The 23,235-nt window shown below is 37.9% G+C and overlaps 1 protein-coding gene across 6 annotated transcripts in view; it reads right to left on the reverse strand.

Moving 5' to 3' along the window:
• Positions 1-23,235, reverse strand: part of ZNF236 (zinc finger protein 236) — a 77,732-nt gene that overhangs the window by 4,740 nt on the left and 49,757 nt on the right. For 3 of the 6 annotated variants that reach the window (XM_032120547.1, XM_032120528.1, XM_032120572.1), the window contains 11 exons: positions 22,741-23,020; positions 22,110-22,213; positions 18,043-18,408; positions 15,943-16,088; positions 14,485-14,728; positions 12,250-12,429; positions 11,569-11,721; positions 10,761-10,951; positions 7,639-7,770; positions 6,220-6,417; positions 408-537 (listed from right to left, as the gene is read on the reverse strand). In XM_032120547.1, the coding sequence (XP_031976438.1) occupies positions 408-537; positions 6,220-6,417; positions 7,639-7,770; positions 10,761-10,951; positions 11,569-11,721; positions 12,250-12,429; positions 14,485-14,728; positions 15,943-16,088; positions 18,043-18,408; positions 22,110-22,213; positions 22,741-23,020 (2,124 nt within the window). Of the gene's footprint in view, positions 1-407; positions 538-1,480; positions 1,566-3,782; positions 6,111-6,219; positions 6,418-7,638; positions 7,771-10,760; positions 10,952-11,568; positions 11,722-12,249; positions 12,430-14,484; positions 14,729-15,942; positions 16,089-18,042; positions 18,409-22,109; positions 22,214-22,740; positions 23,021-23,235 lie in introns of those variants that run through there. The other 3 variants (XM_032120562.1, XM_032120536.1, XM_032120552.1) reach the window with 3 other exon arrangements.

Raw genomic sequence — 23,235 nt, forward strand, 5'->3', positions numbered from 1 at the left:
CGTCCTGTGTTTAACATCACTGAGCATACCCACTCATTTGCACATTCTTCTATATGCTTGAGGATGACCACATCCAGTGTCTTTACATCACTTCAAACAATGTTTTAAAATATGCTTTTATTAATCTGTTTCAAAGCCTGACAAACTTTTAGATAAAAGCTCATGCATTCACATTATCACTGCAGTACTGCCAGTCCCAAAATACAGATCAACTTAGTGAAGCACACGAGTTTTCAAGTTTGCTGTTCCTCCTTTTAATTTCCAAACACGTAAGAAATTGACTTGATATTTTAAGCTTAAATTGAGATTTAAATGCAATTAGCTGAAAGCATAAGCAAGGATTCCAAACATAACAGCCAGATATTCACAAGAAAACCTTGTAAGATAAAAATAATTTCTGGTGTCACCTGTGTGGATGCGACTGTGTCTCTCCAGCTGACTCGGCTTAGCGAAAGCTTTTTCACAAGTATCACACTTAAACACTCTAGGCTTCTGGGAACTCAGTGAGGGTCCACCCTGATGGGTTTGCATGTGTTCCTAAGCCAGTATAGGGAAAAAAAAAAAATTCAGACCATTTAAAAAGACTTCAGTACTTAACATAAAAATATATTCACACCTTGAAGACAAAAGCAGAGGATTTTAGTCATCAGCAGACAAGCTGGAAGAAAATGGAAGCCTGCATTTGTTTTTTTTCTTTTAATTGAGAGATTATTTTTGTGTATCAACTCTCTCTAAGGCTGAACCATTGGTATCTTTACTTCTGAAAAACTCCATCAATAACTGTATGTCTTTCTTTTTTGGCATACATTAGTCCCTTCACTAATTATCTGAAGCATAATAAAATACAAAAAACCAAACCAGAGTTCTTTAAGTGCTTTGTTAATCTACAAAGAGGTATTTTGACAACTGTGCATTGTAAGATAATGTAAGATTTTTCCCCCTCTCCTCTACAGTATCCCATCTCCCTCCTGGTCTATGTAGGTATTTCTCAACACCTGAATTGTAACACACTGTAAAACTGTACAGGCCTCAAAGAGGCAACTATCACAATATACACACACACAGCTGCACGACGTCAAGATGCAAACAGAACCACTTCACAACGGACTCTTAATTGAAAAAAACACCAGAAAATAAAAACACTAAGGTTCTTACAGGTAAAATAGCAGTATGCTTTATCTTTGTGAAGAAGCATCAATAACAGCTGTTTTTAATGTATTGATGCTGGGCCCAGAAGTTTTGCAAACTTAGAAGAGTATCTTATGTTATCTATAAATTTTTTCATTTTATTTATCAATGCCAAGATAAAATTCAAATTACAAAAGAAAATAAATAAAAATATATATAACTACAAAAATCTAATCAAGAACTGTCTGTGAAACAGTACTGTAAATACTTGTCCACTTTCTAAACTGTGTGTGGATATTCTTTCCTAGTCTATTTCATTACAGACTAAACTATTAATTAGTCTTTACTATACCTAAACAATAAGCCTTCTTGATGTCTATGAAGTCCTATTCCTCACTCCACGAACTGAAGCAAACTTTGTCTGCAGTTTGTTTACACTGGAAAATCAGCGAGACAGTTACATGGAAGAATATTATTATTACAGTAATAATAATAATAATATAGTATTATAGGGAAATAATATAAGGTCTTCTTAGAAAAATCAGATATCTATAAACCCCAGCTTAGGTGAAAATAAACAAAATCTTTTGGTTTTATCTTGTTCATTACCCCCTCAAGCATTGAAACGGTGGAAGCACACTATGCCCTACTCCAGAAAAATGATCTGAAACCAGTTGCTTCTTTCTTCCACCACAAAACTCACACAAAAAACCAAACAAAACCAAACCTCCAAATCCCAACAGCCCATCACCCCACTTTCCACTTGAAAGCAAAGATATCATCCAGATAGCCCTGTAAAACTTTCTGTCAACTTTCTCTGAAGAAACAGTTTGTGATGCAATTCTGTTCCACTGACCTGTGCATCTCTTATATTTTTCCTGTAAAATAAATATACTTTTGAAAATACTTCATGGAAATGCAACATTCTGAAGTGCAATCATCTCTTTATAATTCAGTATTTTACTGATTGTTCATGTGATGTTTCACAACTTTATTTGTGTAATTCTTTTATTCTTCAGAGAGTAATTATTTTGGGGCACCAAACAAGCATTATCTAATCAGAAAATAAGATCAGGAAACTTTCTTTGAAATGACTTGTGCATTGGTATGTCACTCTTATACCCCACCTCTCCTCAAACATTAATTGTAACCACCTCTGAAAGCATGGCAATAAAAAGTTTGTTTCATTCCACTGTTTTAATAAGATGATAAGGCCTTTTTCCTTTCATCTTGGAATCATGTCTGTGCCTTATTTACTATCAACAGTCAGCTTGCAGATAGTTCCACTACATACTGATATGAAATTGGACAGTTCAGTCACTGTGCACATCTTAAGATTCTCATCTCTGAAGCTGTAAAATAGGACAGTAACCCACATCAGAAGGGGAACCGAAGTCACTGGACTGAAAAGTCTTGATACTGGGGGTAAGGTGGGTGGTGGACATGTTTGTACATGATCTCCAAAGAGGATTTTCTTGTGGATAATTGTGAATCTGCTGGTACTGATATCTTTGGAAAAAACACATACATAGTTAAGTACTGGCATCTAAACATTGATACCCTTGATACCCTTACCTCTTACTGGGTTTTTCTGAAAAGCATGAAGTTTGGCAGCACCCTTAATATTTCTGGTGATCTCCAGAATTCCATCAGTATAAAATGAAGACCATGAGTAATAGATCACTAAACCCTTCCCAAAATCCTAAGCCAAACCCCATGGTTTCATTTATCTTTGTTGAATTTGCTGTTAAAGGCTGCTCACAGCTGATGTTACTATTAACACCTTGATAAAGAGTCTGATAAGGGGTGGAATTTGTTTTAGTACATGCTGGTCCTGTGGTAAATGAAACTGTCCTTTAAGACCTTTAAGATCAAAGCCAACCATTAACCAGCACTGACAAGTCTACCACTAAACTATGTCTGCTAACTGTCCATAGTGCCACATCTACACATCTTCTAAATACCATCAGAGTTGGTGACTCAACGACTTCCCTGTACAGCCTGTGCTAGCACTTGACAAGCCTTCCAGTGAAGAAATTTTCCCTAACATTCAATCCAAACCCCCCCTAACACAATTGAGGTAATTTCCTCTTGTCCTATTGCTCATTACCCAGCAGAAGAAGCCAATCCCCACCTGACCACAACCTCCTCACAGGGAGTTGTAGAGTGATAAGTGACACCCCCAGCCTCCTTTTCTCCAGGCTAAACAACCCCAACTTTGCTCCTCCTAAGACTTGTGTTCCACACCTTTCACCAGCTCCATTGGCTTTCTCTGGACACACTCTATAACCTCAATGTCCTTCTTGAAGTGAGGGCCCAAAACCGAACACAGGATTTGAGGTGCGGCCTTGCCAGTGTTAAGTACAGAGGGACAGTACTGCCCTGCTCCTGCTGGCCACACTGTTCCTGCTACTATTCCCCACTGGCCTCCTTGGCCACCTGGGCACTCTCCGGCTCATGTTCAGCCACTGCCAGTCAGCACCCCCAGGTCCTTTTCCACTGGCAGCTTTCCAGGCACTCTGCCCCCAGCCTGTAGGGCTGCCTGGGGTTGTTGTGACCCAAGGACAGGACCCGGCACTTGACCTTGTTGAACCTCACACAGTTGGCCTCAGCCCACTGATCCAGCCTGTCCAGATCCCTCTGCTGAGCCTTCCTGCCCTCCAGCAGATCAACACTCCTGCCCAACTTGGTGCTGTCTGCAAAGTGACAGAGTGCACTCGATCCTCTTGTCCAGATCATTGATAATGATATTAAATAGACCCAGCCCCAATACTGAGCCCTGGGGAACACCACTTGTGACTGGCCAGCAGCTGGATGTAATTGCATTCACCACCACTCTGAGCCTGGACATACAGCCAATTTTTTCCCAGCAAACAGTGAACCTGTCCAAGCCATGGGAAGTCAGTTTCTCCAGGAGTATGCTGTGGGTAATAGTGTCAAAGGCTTCGCCGACGTCCAGGTAGACAACATGCACAGCCTTTCCCTCCTCCACTGAGCGAGTCACTTTGTCACAGGAAATCACATTACTCAAGCAGGGCCTGCTTTTCATAAACCCATACTGGCTGTGCCTGATCTCCTGGCTGTCCTGCATGTGCCACATTATGGCACTCAAGATGGGCTGCTCCATAACCTTTCCTGGCATTGAGATAAGGCTGAAAGGCCTATAGTTTCCCAGATCCTTCTTCCAGCCCTTGGGGATGGGCATCACAAGTGCTAAGAATCAGTCAACTGGGACCTCCCTGGTTAGCCAGCACTGATCATCATAAATGATTGGAAGTGGCTTGGCAAGCTCTTCTGACAGGTCCCTTGGTACCCTTGGGTGGATTCCATCCAGTCTTATAGATGACTTGTGCATGTCTAAGTGGAGTAGCAGCTCCCTGACCACTTCCCCTACCTCCACCAAGATGGCTACAGTGCTGCACGCACCAGTACAGGGACATTTCAAATGTGCTCCAGTGTAGTCAGCACACTGGGGTGGAGCCCAAAGGATGTCGCTGGCACATGAACCCTCAAACACTGGCATGCTGCCCTCAAGCTTATCTCCAGCAAGTCTGGTTTTATCCCTTTCTCCCTACAAATCTAGTTTAGATGATCTCTTTCAATGAGCCCTGCTAGGTCCTCAACAAAGATCTTTTTCCCCCTTTGAGACAAGTGTAGCCCAACTGCAGCAGGCCAATTGTGTAGACCAATCCATGACCAAAAACCCCAAAATTCTGCTGGTGATGTCAGTCTCAAGATAGTTACTGATCTGCTGGCTCTTCCTGCCTCCTCCTACATCATTCTCTGCAACTGCAAGGATAGAGAAGAAGATTACTTGTGCTTCTGATCCCTTAACAAGTTGTCCCAAGGCCCTGAAGTCTCTTGTGCCTGACCTTGAACTTCTTATTACAACTTCAATCGCCTCCTTCCTGAAAAATCAGTTATGGATAATAATCCAAGGGACATACGAGGGTAAGAAGATACCTTGTCATATATTTAACCTCGCCCCAGGACATAATAGAAATCAAGTTTTAATTATGGAAAAAAAAAAGTAACACCAGCCAGTTCTAAGAAAATAAATTGGAGAGACTGATATTTGGAGTTTGTTATCATTATTTAAGGAAAACAATGATCGAGACTCTTTTGGTTTTTTTCCTGGGAAATTTCTTCTAAGTCAGAGGTTAAGAGTTTCACAACAACACGTTTTATGATAGTTTCCAATAGTCTAGTTGACAGACATGATCACTCCAAGGAGGTGAACTTCACAAAGAGAGTGTATTTCCTTAAAATATTATATCGAAGGGAAGGGGAATCTATTGAAGAGCTCTCCTAAAAGCTAATATAAAGATAATACAAATGAATATAAATACATTCCTTTTGGCTCCAAAAACTTCTTGCTATAAATTCTGGGAAGCTGGCAAAATTCTGGGCAACTTACATGTTTCATCTTTTCTTAAAGCTCTTCTTCGAATTACTTCCTTTAAGTATCTCTCAGAGGTAAGATACCAGCGTGAACAAAGCACTTGTCTAGTACAGCCCAATATTACTAACAGGAACATTCTATAATCCAATTAAGAACTTAGGTACACCACTAATCTTTTTTACAAGACTTGGAAGTATTAGGTTGTTCATAATCTAGAGAAAACAGACAAAATATCACTAGACAACAGCAATAATATAAGGACTTCTTAAAACAAACGCTTCCTCTATCACTTGTACTCACACAACAGAGCATCTACAAATGAAATGGTAAAATGGTAAAGCAGGTAGCTTCCTGAGATACCAAAAGATTATCTGAAAATCAGGATTAGCACTGATGATACTCATATGCAAACAAAGTAAATGAAATCCTTTCTTGACACTACTACTTGCATGACAGGCATTAACATTTTTCATTCTGTAGTCAATACGCATTAAAATCCTCTCCATGCTCCAGAAGAGAGTTCTCTATCTGTGCATACATTATCCCTTAGACTCCCTCTCTCAGATGCACACCTCTCACACTGTAAAGGGAAAGCAAAGACAAAGGGCTAATAGGTACCTTTTGTTAATATCACAGAAAGTCCAAAACAAAAGGAGTTATGAGAACAATCAACTGTTATTACCAAATACCTTGAGATGTGTTGCCCGCTTAAAGGCCTTATTGCAGATGTGGCAAACGTGTATTCGCTCCTTGCCATGAACCTCTTTGCAGTGGTGCGTCAGCATGGTGACGGAATAAAAGGTCTGGCTACACTCAAAACACTGGTGCCCACGAGTTTCTTTTTCTGCTTGACTGCTTTTAGTCACATTAGGGGAAACTTCTGTCACCTATAACAATTTACAAATACACTATCAGATTAATTTCATACACGCATCCACATTGGTTTATTTTTCAAAATCTACCTCAACATGACAAATTTTTGGACAGCATCTTCAAGCAACTTACAGACACAAAAGAAGTCAGTTATATGTAAATATAAACTTCTATTTCACTGCTCTAAAGAATGACACATATATGAATTTTAAGAAAACAACATTAATTAACTATGATCAAATTGACTTAATCATAAATAGAATGTGTGTGTATCTGTATTTTTCTACATTCAGTTTTATGCTCCTGAACATCTCAGATGATCCTCAATTTCCCATCAAACAAAATTCAAAGCCAAAAGCATTTCAGACAGAAAAAAATTATCTTTGATTTTGTAGAGGAGAAGAATATTTTCTATTCGTTTAACTTCTTTACTGAGGATTCTGTTTTCATAAGGAAGTAAAGCTCTACCTCCAGAAGTACTGAAACACAATGAAAAATTGATAGAATTGGATGGTTGCGTGCTGTATTATTGTTTTGTTTTAATTAGTGAAAACTGCTTGGAAAAACTACTTTCTTCAGATAATTTAACACCAAATTCCTTCAACTTTATAGATACAGAAGAATCCTAACTACAGTAACACAGGAAGCAACAAATGAAGTCACCATCTACCTCTCCCGTTTCTCCTATTTTAGAGTTTGTCTTATCAGGCTGGTTGAAAACATCCATTTTCCTTCAACAAAACAAGTCTGAACTACTTTTTCTAGTATCAAAGCCGTACAATGTATGCAGAAGTTTCTATTGTGATTCAAAGGCATAAGAAGCTGAAAAGACTACGTTGCACCATCACTGAAACAACTTAGATACAGAAAGAGAATGGGAAAAGTGTACCAATAGGTGCTATTTTTTTCCCACAGCTCCAAAATTTATCTGTTTTTATTATCTAACTACCAATTTACTTGGAAATTTTTGGAGCAGTCTTTATCTGATTTGTAGAAGGAAACATTTATTACATTTCTTTTTTTGTGTGAATATGTATATATATATGAAAGTGGTTTTTAACTCAAAACTTAAAACAGCATCTGGGTGACTAGGAAGTCACAGAGAACCTCTTCTCAATACTCTTGTTTGGCATTGATATCAGCCCTCATGATTCAGAATAAAAAGGAATTATTCCAGTGTTTTGATTAAATAGAAGTCCTTTACCGCAAAAGAGACAGAAATGTATGGTACCTACCTGATATGTTATTTCATCAGAATTTGCAGGTGCTGAATGGGGTGCATGGCTCACCAGTATGACTTGCTGTGATCCTGATCCACTTTGGCTAGCAAGACTGGAATCTGTGAGTATAGCAGGGAACTGCTGACCCTGTCAGAGAGGGGAGCAAAAAAAAAAAAAAAAGAGTAACCATACTTAAAAAGCTCTATTTAAACAGCTAACTGCAGTCATGTTTCACACCTCAAAAGAACTTTTATTTTTCCTTTAGAAATAAGCATTTCAGAATCCTATCTACACAAACGCAACTGTTTTCCTTCCTTTTCTCCTTTGTAGCAGGTTCGGTTTGTAACCGGGCGGAAACACCAATTTAGTGTAGTGGTTTGGTCCAAAATACTCATTACTGTTTATCTTCTGTGAGATAAGAATTAGGAGAAATGCAAAGCAGGCACCAAACTAGAATGAATGTAAAGAAGTTTATTAACAGACCTAAAAGAAGAAGGAAAAAAATTATACCACACCTTCAGAACTCTTCTCCCCCTACCTTCCTCCCTTCTCCCACTGACAATGTAAAAAGACAACCCTTAAGATGTTCAGTCTGTTTACCACTTCCATAATAACCTTGTTCAGTCCATTTAGAAAGAAGAGTCTGTCTTGCTCATGCTATGAACACATTATCACAACGAGACAGCCGCCCACTTCCAAATATTGTTCAGTCCATTTAGGAAGAGGTCTCTCTGCTCACATGTGAGTCCCTTCCCCCAACTTGCAGCTTTTCCCACAACTGCTTTCGAGGGTCCACTCTTGAAGTTTTCTGGGGTACAATTTTAAGGTTGAGCTGTTCAGAAACAAAAGTTCTCTTTACCCATCTCTGGGAGCATTTCATCTCTAAGAACAGAGGCCCTTCTCCTTCCCTGGGAGCAAAGGGCCTTCCTCATCTTCATCTCTAGGACTATCTCTGGGAGCATCTCTAGGAACTGAGGTTTTCTCCTTTCCCGTGTGGAGCAGAAGTCCTCATCGCTTCCATTTCTCCCTGTCCAAACTTCTCATGAAATTACAGCTGCGTCAGCATCTGCCTATCTCAGCGCAGGTGCTTTTGCTTACGAGTTGAACACTCCACCCCCCATATCTTCATGGAATTACAACGGGATACTCTGATATATCATAGCTTCACAACAGAATTTCAGCTTTAAGCATCTCCTCTCTCTCTTCCCTCAGGTTTTCAGCTCTTCACAGCACTAAAAGGGTTAATCTCACCTCGGCCTTGCAGCTTTGCAGCTGGAATGTTGAATTTTTCTTATCGAAGTGGAGAGGGGGGAGAGCCGAGCCGCTCCGGCTGCCCACGGCAAGGCAGTGGGGGGGGGTTCCATGGCTGGAACAGGTCCATGGCTTCAGGATGGCCGTGGCTCAGCCCGGCCTGGCCCGAGCAGGGACTGGCGGGGCCCACTGGCCCCCACACGGGGCCTGCAGCCACCTGTGCCAGCGCCGGAAACGAGAGAGAGCTGTGGGGGGTTTGTGTATTCTTAAATGTGGATCACAGAGGCGGTCACAACTTTAAGTGGCTTAGAGAATTGTCCATATTCACACTGGCCAGCTGATAGGTTCTGTCAGATCATGGGGGAAGCTGTAAGCACTCCTTTGCGAGAACATCACTTCTGAGACTATGCTAGCTAACCCATGACATCCTTTAAATTTAAATCCAACAATTTAAGGGTAACAACAGCTGGAAGTTTGTAAGATTAGATTCAGTTCTGATTAATTTTTACCAGCCTTGCGTGAAATGCTGAATATTTCAGCCTTCCCTTGCCTTTTTTTAACCCCTGTATTCTGCTCTCTTGCATGGCCTTCCAACAGTATCTTCTTTTATTTAAATATCTTAATTAAACATACTTCCAAACCCCATGAAATCATGATACAAAATCACTACTTAGGATATATGATTACTAATATCTTACTACTTCTATTTCTACACTACTTTTAATGACTTTTCAATTTCCCCCGGAAACACAGTTTATTTACATACCACCTGTCTATTCACCATGAGTTCCTGTGTTTGTATAGCTATTATTACTATTATTATACAATGTTTAGATTTTATTTATGCTTGTCTTAACAGAAGGCACAGGATCTTATTAATAAACAGCAACACCGCCAAATGTAATCACTTAAATTATTACGAAGTCTGAAATGAAACCATGTTCTGCTTTGTTACTCTGTGATACCAGAAATCACAAACATATCATAAGAATTATTTAAGAAATCATTTCTTCCGTTCCCCAAAGCAAAACTGCAGAGGGAAGCATATAACTTTGCTTCACCAGTTTTAATCACACCACAAGCAAGATAAATAGTATTTAATTTATATATATTTACACACTTTAACTCAGGTCAAAAAGTAAATAAAAATCCATCTAAGCCTAGTTAAGCCAAGAAAATAGAAGAAACAGCCCAAGTTTCCAGATGTAAAATCTACATTGAAATGTCAGCCACACAATCCTAAATTTTCACTTTGTAGTGTTTTAATACTATTTTTTTATCGCCCACTCTGTAGATTCTATTTGCCAATATGTCTTTGGCTCTTCACGACACAACACCACAAAATTCTTAAATTACGATATAAATGAAACTAATAGTAAGGTTACTGGGGAGATGATAGTCCATAAAGCACCAATTTTATAAAATTTCTTATCATGCCACCTGTTATTAAACATAGTCAATTAAATTCTCTCCTGTTACTTGCTGTCAAAACAACTGTTGCAACTCCTCTTCAACTCTCAAGTTGACAAGTAGGAAAAAAAAATTACCCCATGAAATAATATATTTCGGAGTAGTAAGTTGTACTACTGAATAGTGATGATGAAATACATAGTTCAACACTAAAAACTCCTCTCAAACACTGTTTGAAACAGTAGAACCTATCTGTTAATTTAAAAAAAACCCTGCAAAATTTATCTGCCCTTCTGTTTAAATAATTGATGTTTCTACATGCCGTACACACATGGTTGGCAGAGACAAGGAAAATTAACTAAATTTTCAAATACTGTGTATTTACAGGACAAAATTATTTTCTAAGCAAAATCTCCAATTCCTGCCCTGTAAGACAGAAAGATCAATTTATCTGTCAGTTCAGAAAAGCATCTTACCTGTGAAGTGATATTAAGTGTAACTGCATCAAGACCACCTGACAACATTCCCTGAGTGTCAGCAAGAGTCAAAGTGACACTACCATCCCCTCCAACTCCTGATGAAGACATTACCAAATTCTGTGCAGAAACTGCAGACTGAGATATAGGTGTTGCTGGAGGAAGGTTTGTTCCACCTGTTGTGTTAAGTTCTAGAATATATGCAAAATGGTAAAAATTATCTGTTACATACATAAACTCTAAACTGCAAACTTATTTTAAGTGAACTTAGTAATTTCTGTTTCTCATTGCTAGGACTTTATATTTTGGAATCAACAAAATTGGTTAAACAGCTAATCAAGCATCTAAAATTGTCAGTCAAATGATAAAATTAGAAAAATGGCATTTAAATATAGCTTCATGAACACAGTATTGCATGCACAGGTGGCCATGTGCGTATACAAACATATATAGGTAGAAATTCATATACATACTTAAAATCTCAAATCAGTACTAGAGCAAATTTGATATTTTATCACTTCTGCAGCAAAGGCACCAGATTTTGTCATCCTCAAGTTTACACATATAGTTCTTCAGTACTCCTGTAACTGCCTAAAAGTACTAATTTAAGATATGTCTTCTTATTTTCATTTTTCTTACTGTGTGGAATAAAGTTCATTTAAACTGACATAACAATTTAAAGCTTGTGAGAAAATACAAAATACTTAAAGTTCCTGAATCATGATGTGCAAGATTATACCATTTCATTCTAATATTTATTTTTAAAATAAAATATTATTTTCAATTAGAAATATCATTGTATGCATACCTGGAGCATTTAGTGAAGGGCCCTGAGAAAGAAGCTGGTCGTTGCTTATAGTTAATGTAGCATCTGTAGTCTGACTACTGATGGTTGGTGCTGTCAGCCTTAAGCCAGTATTCAGATCAGTGCTTCCAGAATTATGCTGAATAAGATCTTGGCCTGAATAGAAGTAAGTCCTATTGTAACTGGAATAGTCTCAACATTATTCTGCTACCGTTCTTACAACTATAAACAATAGATCATAAAATAACAAAAGCAGAAAATACAACCAAAACACAGAATTAATTTCTACACATACAGATTTTTATGCAGAGGTTTGACAAGTTTTTAATACAGATGTGATTATGCAAATCCAGATACAAACATGTACAGAAATACATGAGATTAGTAATATTTAGACAAATATGGATCTCACTTATCTAGATTCAAAGCACCAACTTGATCAATCTATAAACATCCAGCTGTTAACTGAGGCTATAAATAAAACAGTGAACCAATCTAACATGTTCTCAAAGCAAATGTGTTTGGTTTTCAAATGTGGATTTGAGGAGTGTCTTTTAAAGTTCATAAATATACAAAAAGTATACCATGGGAAAACTGTGGACTGTGAAAATCCTTGTATGCTACTGCACAGGTACGTCATGAAATACAGATCTGGTATCATTAAAGATTTTTAAAAACACAAACCAGATATTGTAAGAGTGATTTCTTGAGGACTTCCTGATGACGTCGCAGTAGCAGAACCCGAAGCATGAGCTAGAACTTGACTCAAACTGGAATTATTTATGGTTAGCATTATCTCATGTTGTCCATTTGTAGATGACACCATACCCTGTGAAGTCATGACTTGAGTAATGTCTTGTGCACCTAAATGTAAGTGGTCGAACAAAAAAAATTCCATTAATATCCTTTGGTGGAATTTTTGACATTAACTTTTTAAAGCAAGTTATACATTATTTTCTGAACTACTACAATCAGTGCAGCCAAGCGGAGATGCTAGAACTTGCAGTCTAAAATACAAACTTTTTTCACATCCAATTTATTCCTCTGCAGTTAAAATTTTCAGAACTCATATATTTTGCTCAAGACTATGGAAGTTGTTAAGTGTTTCCACTATATAGAATCACAGAATGGCCTGGGTTACAAGGGACCCTAAAGATCACATAGTTCCAACTCCCCTGTCATGGGCAGTGACAACTTCCACTATATCAAGTTGCTCAAAGCCCCATTCAACCTGGTCTTGAGCACTTCCAGGGATGAGGCATCCACAGCTTCTATGGGCAACCTGTCCCAGTGCCTCACCACCTTCACCTTCAAAAGAATCTCATCCTAATAGCTAATCTAAACCTACTCTCTAATTCACCTTCTGAAAAAATTTGTATTAAGATAGGGTAACACAAAGCTGTAAAATTTGCTGAAGATGCTTGTAGTGCTTTGGTCCAAGATACTCATTACTGTTTATCTTCTGTGAGGTAAGAATTAGGAGAAACGCAAAGCAGGCACCAAACTTGAATGAATATAAAGAAGTTTATTAATAGACCTAAAAGAGGAAAAAAAAAATTATACCACACCTTCAGAACTCTCCTCCTCCCCCCACCTTCCTCCCTTCTCCCACTGACAATGTAAAAGGCAACCCTTAAGATGTTCAGTCTGTTTATCACTTCCATAATAACCTTGTTCAGTCCATTTAGAAAGAGAAGACTCTTCTTGCTCGTGCTATGAATACATTATCACAACGAGACAGCCGCCCACTTCCAAATATTGTTCAGTCCATTTAGGAAGAGGTCTCTCTGCTCACATGTGAGTCCCTTCCCCCAACTTGCAGCTTTTCCCACAGTTGCTTTCGAGGGTCCACTCTCGAAGTTTTTTGGGGTACAATTTTAAGGTTGAGCTGTTCAGAAACAAAAGTTCTCTTTACCCATCTCTGGGAGCATTTCATCTCTAAGAACAGAGGCCCTTCTCCTTCCCTGGGAGCAAAGGGTCTTCTTCAGCTTCATCTTTAGGACTATCTCTGGGAGTATCTCTAGGAACTGAGGTTTCTCCTTTCCCATTTGGAGCCAAAGTCCTCATCTGGTCCATCTCTCCCTGTCCAAACTTCTCATGAAATTACAGCTGCGTCAGCATCTGCCTATCTCAGCGCAGGTGCTTTTGCTTACGAGTTGAACACTCCACCCCCCATATCTTCATGAAATTATAACGGGTACTCTGATATATCATAGTCCATCACCACCATAGCTTCACAACAGACTTTCAGCTTTAAGCATCTCCTCTCTCTCTTCCCTCAGGTTTTCAGCTCTTCACAGCACTAAAAGGGTTAATCTCACCTCGGCCTTGCAGCTGGAATGTGTCTTACCACTGTTGGTCACATGACCTCTGCTGGACAGTGGTGCCGATTTCACTGAGATCTTGGCTGCAGTGGTGGGGGGAAGCCGAGCCGATCCGGCTGCCCAGGGGGTTCCGTGGGTGGAGCAGGGCCCATCGGCTCCAGGATGGCCGTGGCCTGGCCCGGCCTGGCCCGAGCAGGGCCTGGGCTGGGCCCACTGGCCCCAGCACGGGCCCCGCAGCCACCTGTCCCAGCACCAGAAACGAGAGAGAGCTGGTGGGGGGGGGAGTTTGTCTATTCTTAAGTGTGGACCACAGAGGTGGTCACAATTTTAAGTGGCTTAAAGAATTGTCCATATTCAAACTGGCCACTGATAGGTTCTGTCAGGTCATACAGAAAGCTGTAGAAGAACATCACTTCCTAGACTTAGCTTGCCAACCTATGACAATGCTCAAGCAAGAACTGCAAGTTTATTTTATTACAATGAGGTGTTTGGTGAGAGCAGGGGGAGGCAGAGGGGTAACATTTTCTCACTGTGGGTAATACCCTAAGTAAAATTAAGAAATTGAAAACACAATAAAACTACTGACAGTGCTTACCATTAGCGCTGGTTGTCAGCACAGACTCCTGCTCAGACAGGGACCCTATTGCCATGCTAGCAGATGATGTTACTGTGGGCTGCAAAGACAAGCCTGATATGGGCTGAATAACCACATTAGCTGGCACTGCATTTTCTGTTGCCTGGAGGGAGGGATTCTGTGGAGCCATGGTGGGATCTCCAGTCAGCTGCTGAGTAAGTAAATTACTCTGCTGTAATGTCTGCTGTAGGATACTTGGATCGATCTGAAAAACAAGTTTTCTGCAATCAATCTGAAGTTAATAAAATGGGTTAAATGCATGTTCTTAACATAAGTTCAGAATACATATTTATTGCATATAGAGAATATATGGTACTGAACACACATAATTAACCATTTAAAATTTTAATTTAATTTGTATGTGTCTCTATATAGCCAGTCTCTAAAGTGACTATGTAACCAGTCTATTCAGATTCACCTTCCCTCCCTTCCCTCAGCAAAACGTTTGGGAAATCATGATCAGTTACATATCAGCATGCCTGGCCCCAGGTAAACACATGGCTGGTCTTCTGTACTGTCTTATTAGTGCATGTAATGCCTATCACTGTCTCCATGCTTTTGAAAGTGAAATAGCATGGAGCAGAGAGAAGACTGATACCAAAAATTAATTATTTTTTCAGCTTCTAGGGGTCATTAAGGTCTCACTTCACAAGCCAATAGCTGTTCTCTATACTTAAAAGATAAGACATTTTACACTTCAGAGGTGTTTAGCAGTTGAGAAAAACAAAATTTTCCTTCCTTTTATGCTTAAAACTCCTTGAGCAGAGGGACTATGAGCAACTCAATGCAACTCTGCAGATGTCCCGTCCCTGACCTTGGGGTTGTACCTGGTGACCTCCAGAGGTCTCCTCCAACATCAGAAATTCTGTGCAACTGATCAAACACAACCAATTTCAAGAAAATCATGGTTTCACACATCTCAAATACTTCTAAATGCAATCATCTCACCTCTTCCTGTCATTCCTTTTACAAGATTAGTGGGAATTTAAATTGTGAATCCAACTATTAAAAGCTTGCAAAGTAACAGTGTCTTATGTTTAGAAAAGCACATTCTGTGCAATAATTTGGGTTTGTTTTGGGGGGGGGGGTGAAAACCTTTTGAGTGGGAACCTAAAGTACTTTTGAAATGTAAAGACAAAATGCAATTAAAAGAAAAAAAATGCATATTTTAAAGCAGTATGTTGAAATCCCAGAGAGGTAAAACAAACTGAGAAAAATGAAAATGAAAGAAACCAAACAAGCAAAATATCCCACTGTGCAGCTATTTTTTAAGTCTTCTAACATTGTACAACTGATACAATATGTTATTGCTCACTCAAGGAACTCTTCCAGAATTATTCAAGCTCCTTAAACTTTCTTCAGCCTCCAAACTGACTTTATAGAATTAAAAGCAGTTACTAAAAACAGTGAGCAACTTACCTGTAACGTTATGTTGTTAATACCAGTGGCATCTATTCCAGAAATCTGAACATTTTGTCCAACCAGATTAGCAGCCAGTTGTAACTGTATTCCTTCAAGAGTGGCCAAGCTACCATCTGTCAAGGACACAGTTAAGTCACCTCCAGCTACCAAAGAAAACAGTTATATTGTAATGTTTTTATTTACCATTACTGACTACCTCTTTCAGTGTGCTTATTTTTATAAATTAAATCAATACAAAAGCTATGTACACACACATTTATTTATGACAAGAAAAATAATTTGAAGTAGACGACTGCCTGTTTTAAATCTTCATAAATCCCATGTGATTTAAGGATTGCTATTTAGGCACTAGCTAGCAGCTTACAAAACAAGAATCCTTCCAGAGTAGCATTAAGAAATCTGGAAAAATTTGGTTTAGATTTCCTTGGAAAGTGTGCTGCACCTAAACAAAGCAGCACACACACAGGATATTTACATTCTGACTCTGAACATACACATAAAAGTTACTGCCACATTTTGCACAGCACAGACATGGTTCGGTATCAAAGTGCCAGAGTTCATCCTCCATACTTATATGGATGAAAATAAAGGTACATTAGCAACTGCAATCTGAAAGTCTTTAAAACTTGAAAAGGTTCTAATTTCCATAGTGGAGAATAGACCATCTCTACAAAAGGTCTTGAGAGAATATAAGGAAAAAGTCATTTTGTGTTTGATGTACCTTCTTCTCCAAACACCTTGCGTGTGATCAACCAGTTTCCTTTGGTTGATACTTCAAAAACACCTACCCTTCCCTCTTCCGAAGATTTTAGTACAATAAATCTGGTTCACAATGCACCCAAAAATTACCTGCCCTGGGCAAAACCCACATTAGTAGTCTCAGTTTAAGAAGGCCTCTTTCTAGGACATCTGAACATACTAAAACCACTCCTCCTTATTATGTTCAAAAATCCAAGCAAACATCAATCGATTTTTCATCACAAGTTTATCACTAACTGTGCCTGTCAAATAAGATCAGTATCTTCTGAACACCAACAATTTGCTCTTTTTGGACAACAGCTTAGGTCAAATGAGATAAGCTAGAATGGCTACAGTTAAAAATGAGACTGATACAATACTCTGAATTTGTGGGCATACCTGCAAGATCATAGACATGTACTGAAAAAAATGCCAAAGCAGCACAGAAATATAAGTCTCACTTTCAGAAATGACAGACAGCTCAAGACTCACAATTTAAGTGGCACATTTAATAATACCAAGGCACATTGCCAGAGACCTGAACACTATTCTGCTCTTAAAATCATCCCTGTCCCAAGTTTACCTGAGCACTTACACAAACATTGGGTCAGTGAGCACTTATACAAAAAATACCTGAAAAAAAATTAGAAATTAGCAAGGATCATTCTCAAAAGGTAACTTTCTTGCAACACGAAGCATGTTGGGTATTCTCTGAGAGCTGGTCTCAAGGAATGGCCTGTGGAACATTTATTGTGCTAACGCAGCTGTAGTCACTGCCAAGGGGTGAGACTTATATCCTCAGCACTTAATTATCTAACATACTTGCCTACACTACTGGTTTTTTGTATTGCTAGAGTTTTTGTGTTTTGTTTTGAGGTTGCAGGTCTTTTAGCTGTTTTTCTTTTGGTGTCGGGGGGGGGGTGTTTCTTTTTATTTTGGACAAGTAACTCCACATGTACAGCAGAGGATATGCACTTAAAAGACACGCTTCATTATTCACATAAATAACCACTGTAGACAAACAAAGCCAACTGTTTTGCTTCTTTTCTTTTTTAAAAAAACTCAGAAAGTATTACCACAAAGAATACAAGTACTCCAGCTATTTGTTATCTGCATTTTCCTCCTCTCTGCAGTACAACACCACAGCAGAACTGAAGAGACTTTTTTGGTGAACTGCATTCTTAAATAAGTAAATTTCTATTCATGTCACCACTGTGCATCAAACCATAAATTCAGTACAACTCTTACCTGTTTGGCAAGAAGCGTTTGGTAAAACTTTCTGAACTCTTAGAGAAAGCAAATTTCAGAACTTGATCTCCACACCACCACCACCACTACCGCCACGCCATCCATCTTTACCTGACACTGAAGCAGGCAGGATAGCCTGGCCCACAAGTCCTTGTTGAAGTAAATTTTGATCAAACTGACTCGTCAAAACAGAGTTATTCATGATGAAAACATTAGGGTCTGTTGAGGATGAATTAAGGAGACTGACTGGTTGTAGTCCCTCAGTTGAAGTCCGGGCAACAGGCTTCCTAATTTTCTTTGTATCTGGTTTATAATGACACTGTATGTGGGTTTTTCTGCGCCCCGAAGTACGAAACCGCAAATCACAGTGTGGGCATTTGAAGGGCTTTGCTCCTGTATGCAGGCGCATGTGGACTTTTAGACTGCCTTTTGTAGAAAAAGAATTACTGCACACGTGACAACAGAAGAGCTTCTGGCCTAGAAGAGTTTCAAAACCAGAAAGATAAGTGATTAAACCTCTAAAGACTGACAGGACTAAATCATCCGTTTAACAAAACCCATAACAGATTCTAAACTAATTTGAACAGAATAAATTTGAAATAATTGGATTTTATCACTTGGCTGCTTTTCAAATGAATTAAAGTTCTCAATGAAGTGCATATTAACTTTTTTCTTTTACTAAAACTCAATATGCTTTTAAAGCATTATTTGGTCACCTTCATGCCTCTGTCCTCCTCCTCATCTCATCTTCCTGACTAATCCAGTTGTTTCAACTACACAGCTCATAAACTGAAGAATTAAAGGTTTTATATCAACCTCTTCAGCATTTGGCTCCTACTTACTTAGCCACTCATTTCCTTTTTTAATTCCAGCAGCTTTATTCCTCTGTTTCAATGCTGCCTCAATTAACCAGTATTAACGGATTACAAGTAGGAAATTATTAAAATTAAGTGAGATAACATTCTAAAACAAAGTATCAACCCCTCAGAGTAATCCAGAAGTACAGAAATCTGGTCTATACATACACAGTCCTTTTAGTCTCTCCTTTCAGAGTGCATAACATCTGAAAAATATCCATGGTCTCAAATGGAATTTTTAATCTACTACATGTAACAGCAAACTACAGAGTTTATTTCTTTAACCATATGCACAGCTGTACAATTCACAAAAAGCATAATGAAAATATCTGGCAGAAAACATGCCACTGCAGCTGAAAACCCACCATAACTCCTGAAATTCCCAGGCCTTTAAGCACAATATTGCTTCCTAGCTAAACAAGGGAAAGAAACCAATGCATTTGGTAAAGAAATCACAAGAACAGTATATGCCTATGATTCCTGCTATTGGGTTCTAGTTTCCATTTACACAGAAGAATCTCTCATCAAAGTCCTGAATTACAATTCAACCTACTTCAAATTACAAAACCCTGGCACACTGTTGTCACTTCTTGTTCAACAAAACTAAGTAAACCTCTGACAATAATGGAGAAGAAAGAACCCAATAACATGAACTAGTAAGACAGTGGGAATCTGGGCTGCAGCAAAGTCATCTACCACATTGAGAGTGCCATAAAAGAAGCCATCTAGCAGTCTTTCCCACTAAATAAAAAATCCCCGCCCATTGGGAGAAAAGGGGGTAGAAAAACAAGAGAGAGAGGAAAACAAAAGAAAATAAGCAGGATGGAACAAACTAAACATTTGAAGCCCTGTTATTTAAATATGGAATGAGATTATGACCTGACTCTTGGGCCATTTGTGTAAATACTAGGAATCTGAATAGAAAGATGGTTGAACTATGTTTTCAGTTGTTTAGTAGTTTTTACTCAGTGTGCACAAGGGAAACTTGGAGGCAAGACAATCACAAATTCAGATGAAAAATCGTCGAGGAATGGCAAACACTAAATTGGCACTGCTTCCAAATACAGCAAAAATTAAATGTGTTTTATGCCATGCTACTGGCTACACAACTAACATGTTAAGAAGAACTGTTACATAATCAGGAAACTGGAAAAGCAGTGAAGAAAGAAATGCAATAGTGTGTGACTTCAATTATCCCACTTTATGCTACATCGGGATACAGAAGCTAAGTGTTCAGACAAAGAACCAAAGACCTCAAAGAAAAACTTCCAATCAGCCAGTACTTCCAGTAAAGCCCCAAACTAATTCTTTGGATCAATGATGATTACAGATGGTATCAGGTAGGCTCCTATCCAGGCAACTTTCAAAAGCTGAGGAACAGAGCAGCTTTTCAAACTGAACTATTTTTAGGGTAGTTCCAGACATTAATACTGCAAAAATTTTCTTTATTTTTTTAAAAAATAAATTATGTACGTCTCAATATAAAACCAATGAACTATTGGTGTAGGTATTGCCCACAGATTATGACAGCATTCCAGAAAAGAATCCAGGCTCAAATGCAGGAAACTGCACATTAGTTAAACTTCATCCAGCACAAGCTGGCCCAAGTATAAAAGAACATGGAAGAAAACCTCCACAAGATAAAATGAATTACAATAGGGAAAAGGTGATGCGGTTTTTGCAGTGAAAATTATACCTCACAAATCTGTGAGTGCTCTTTGAAGAAGATAGATTTCCACTGAAAAGACCGTACCTGGGTTTTATATGAAAAGACGTTTTATATGAAAAGACGTTAATAAAAATTCTGTCACAGGATGAAAGGACAGAGTCTTTTCATGAACTAAATAAAAACAGTTTTAAGACTGAAGACAAAAGGTTTATACAGACAATTTGCACAAGGCTGGAAGCCAGGAGAAGAGTTCTTAAGCACCTGAGAGAGGACTCAAATAGTTAAAATTGTACTATATGTAATGTGAAAGAGAGAATGAATAGGAGGTTGGGAAAATCAGTTTAAGGATGTTAATAATTTACAAAGCTCCATTATATATTATTAAAAAGTCTGTACAACCATAAAGAGCTTAAAAATTAAGAAAGGGAAAAAATTTCTCATTATTTCTCAAACAAAATCTAGTGGGCCTAGGAACAAAATTATCAAGACAGCAAACTGAAAATCCCACTTGATTCCAGGAACTTACTACTACTGACTCAACTGAAGGCCATTCCTTTTTACCCAATTTTTCTGGGTTCAGAAAACAACTGGATAAAACTAATGTAAAATATTCTATTAAAGCTAGCTAGCAAAGAGATGCAATCTCTTATTCAGAGTCCCACAATTTGTAAACTGCTTAAATCTGGAGGTACATGACCAAATCCCTGCTTTGTTACTTTCATTCTCCTTACTGCTAACTACTTATCTGCTACTGTCTGAGACAAGATACTGATCTACACAACAATTTCATGTAACATGAGTACTATTTCTAAGTACATTAGAAACACAAAGCAACATTAGAAAGTACAAATACAATAAAATGAAGAGGGAGCTTCCATGAACAAAATAATTATGCATTACAGCATTAAAAGTCTTCTATCTTGTTTTTTGTATTTTTGAAAAGACACAATAATGAAACTTAATGAAACTGTAGACAGTTTAAGAAATTAATTAGTTCAGAACTGGTTTTATTACAGAAGTTCAATGGTAAGAAGAAAACAAGTACGAAAGACTTAGAAGGGTTTTTTTAATTAGCACAAAATTGGGGTTGAAAAACAGTACTATTAAAAACAGACCTCTCTCAGTAATACAGAAGAACTACTGTAAAAATCTAAATATTACAGATATTAGGTTTACATTCAACTTGCAAGATTCAAACAGCTGAATGCTCAAGATTTTTGTACACTTATTTTCCAGTTTACTTAGCATCACAAACATTAATGTTTATAGTTTGTTTTTTTTCTCGAACTTAATTTTGTAAGATTGCCCCAATTCTACCTTCTTACTCAGGAAAATCATTTATCACTGAAATGCTACAGAAGATTTGACGTGAACATATTCTGGATACTTACATACACAGTTTTTGCATGAGCTAAGACTATGCTTTAGAAGCCTAATAATACAGAAGGCTGTAATAACATGGTTTTACTCAGAATGTTCTAATGTGATTCATTTGATGATGTCACAAGTACCAAATTTCCCCCAGCACTGCCATCCACAATTCCAAATAATAGATCACAGTGAAACATAGCATTCCTTGCAAAATCTGTACTTGAACAGCTGGTCAAGAAAGCAACCAGCTTCTAAACAAAGACATGCAAAACCTTACCGACCTGTGTGTGTTTTAACATGACAATCCAGAGTGGATTTTACAGTGAAACTCTTTCCACATTCATCACACTTATACGGCTTCTCTCCAGTATGGATACGAACGTGCCTAAAAATTCCAGGATACATGTATACATGAATTTCTACTTTTATGTCAGTTTGTACAAATATTTATTTTCTATCTTACTAGTTTTGGAATTAATTAAATACTTATACTAGCATTACACTAAGCAGAACAAGATGATTTAAGTATTTGCATTTTTTCAACAGATCTTTACATGTTTTTATATGCAACTCTGCAAATATGCAAGAAAAATAATTTATTCTAAAACTTCATAGAAATAATTTTAATACTGCAGGAAAATAAATATGAAAAGGCTGGATTATTCATTTTCAGAATATGTAACATTCTGACACATTTTTAAACCACTGTGAAAAAGAAAAATTTATGTAAATATTAGTCAAATTTCAACTTAGGCATAGAGAGTTATATGAACCTGTTATTGCTAAAGTTTCTGGTGAACAAAAATAATAATTATTTATTAATAATATTATTTACAATTATATATATTATTAATTATTATTGCTATAATTACTCAGCAAATTAAAAACACATGAAACTTTTCAATTCCTCACCTGACTAAATCACTGGGTTTTTTAAAGCTTTTGGGACAGTAACTGCAACAGTTGGCATATTTAGGCTCTGCTTCCAGTTCTGCTTGCTTATCTTTGATCTCACTAATTCTGTCTTTCTCTGCAGCCGACTGGACAAGAACTTTCTCTGAAACAGTAGCACTTTCTTGAGGCCTAATCTTTGCCAGTTCTGCTGTTTCTTCTTCTGTAAAAGTTATGACACCAGGACGAGATTTTCTGGAAGTTCTTTCAGATCTTTCATCATCATCTTCAACACATGCAACTATTAAGTAAAAAAAAAAACACCAAACAAAAAATCAAACCAAACCAAAAATCATATGCCTGTTTAGTTTAATCTGCCAGCTGAAATTACAAAAAATAGAAGGCTTTATTATTAAACACAAGGCCACTACATTATGTGGTTGGACTTTAATCTCATTCAGAGGTCTAACTAGTCATGTCTGTACTTCATTTTAAAAAAGCTGGATTTATGATTCT

This window comes from Corvus moneduloides, chromosome 1 (genome assembly GCF_009650955.1).
Source record: "Corvus moneduloides isolate bCorMon1 chromosome 1, bCorMon1.pri, whole genome shotgun sequence".
Lineage (NCBI taxonomy): Eukaryota > Metazoa > Chordata > Aves > Passeriformes > Corvidae > Corvus > Corvus moneduloides.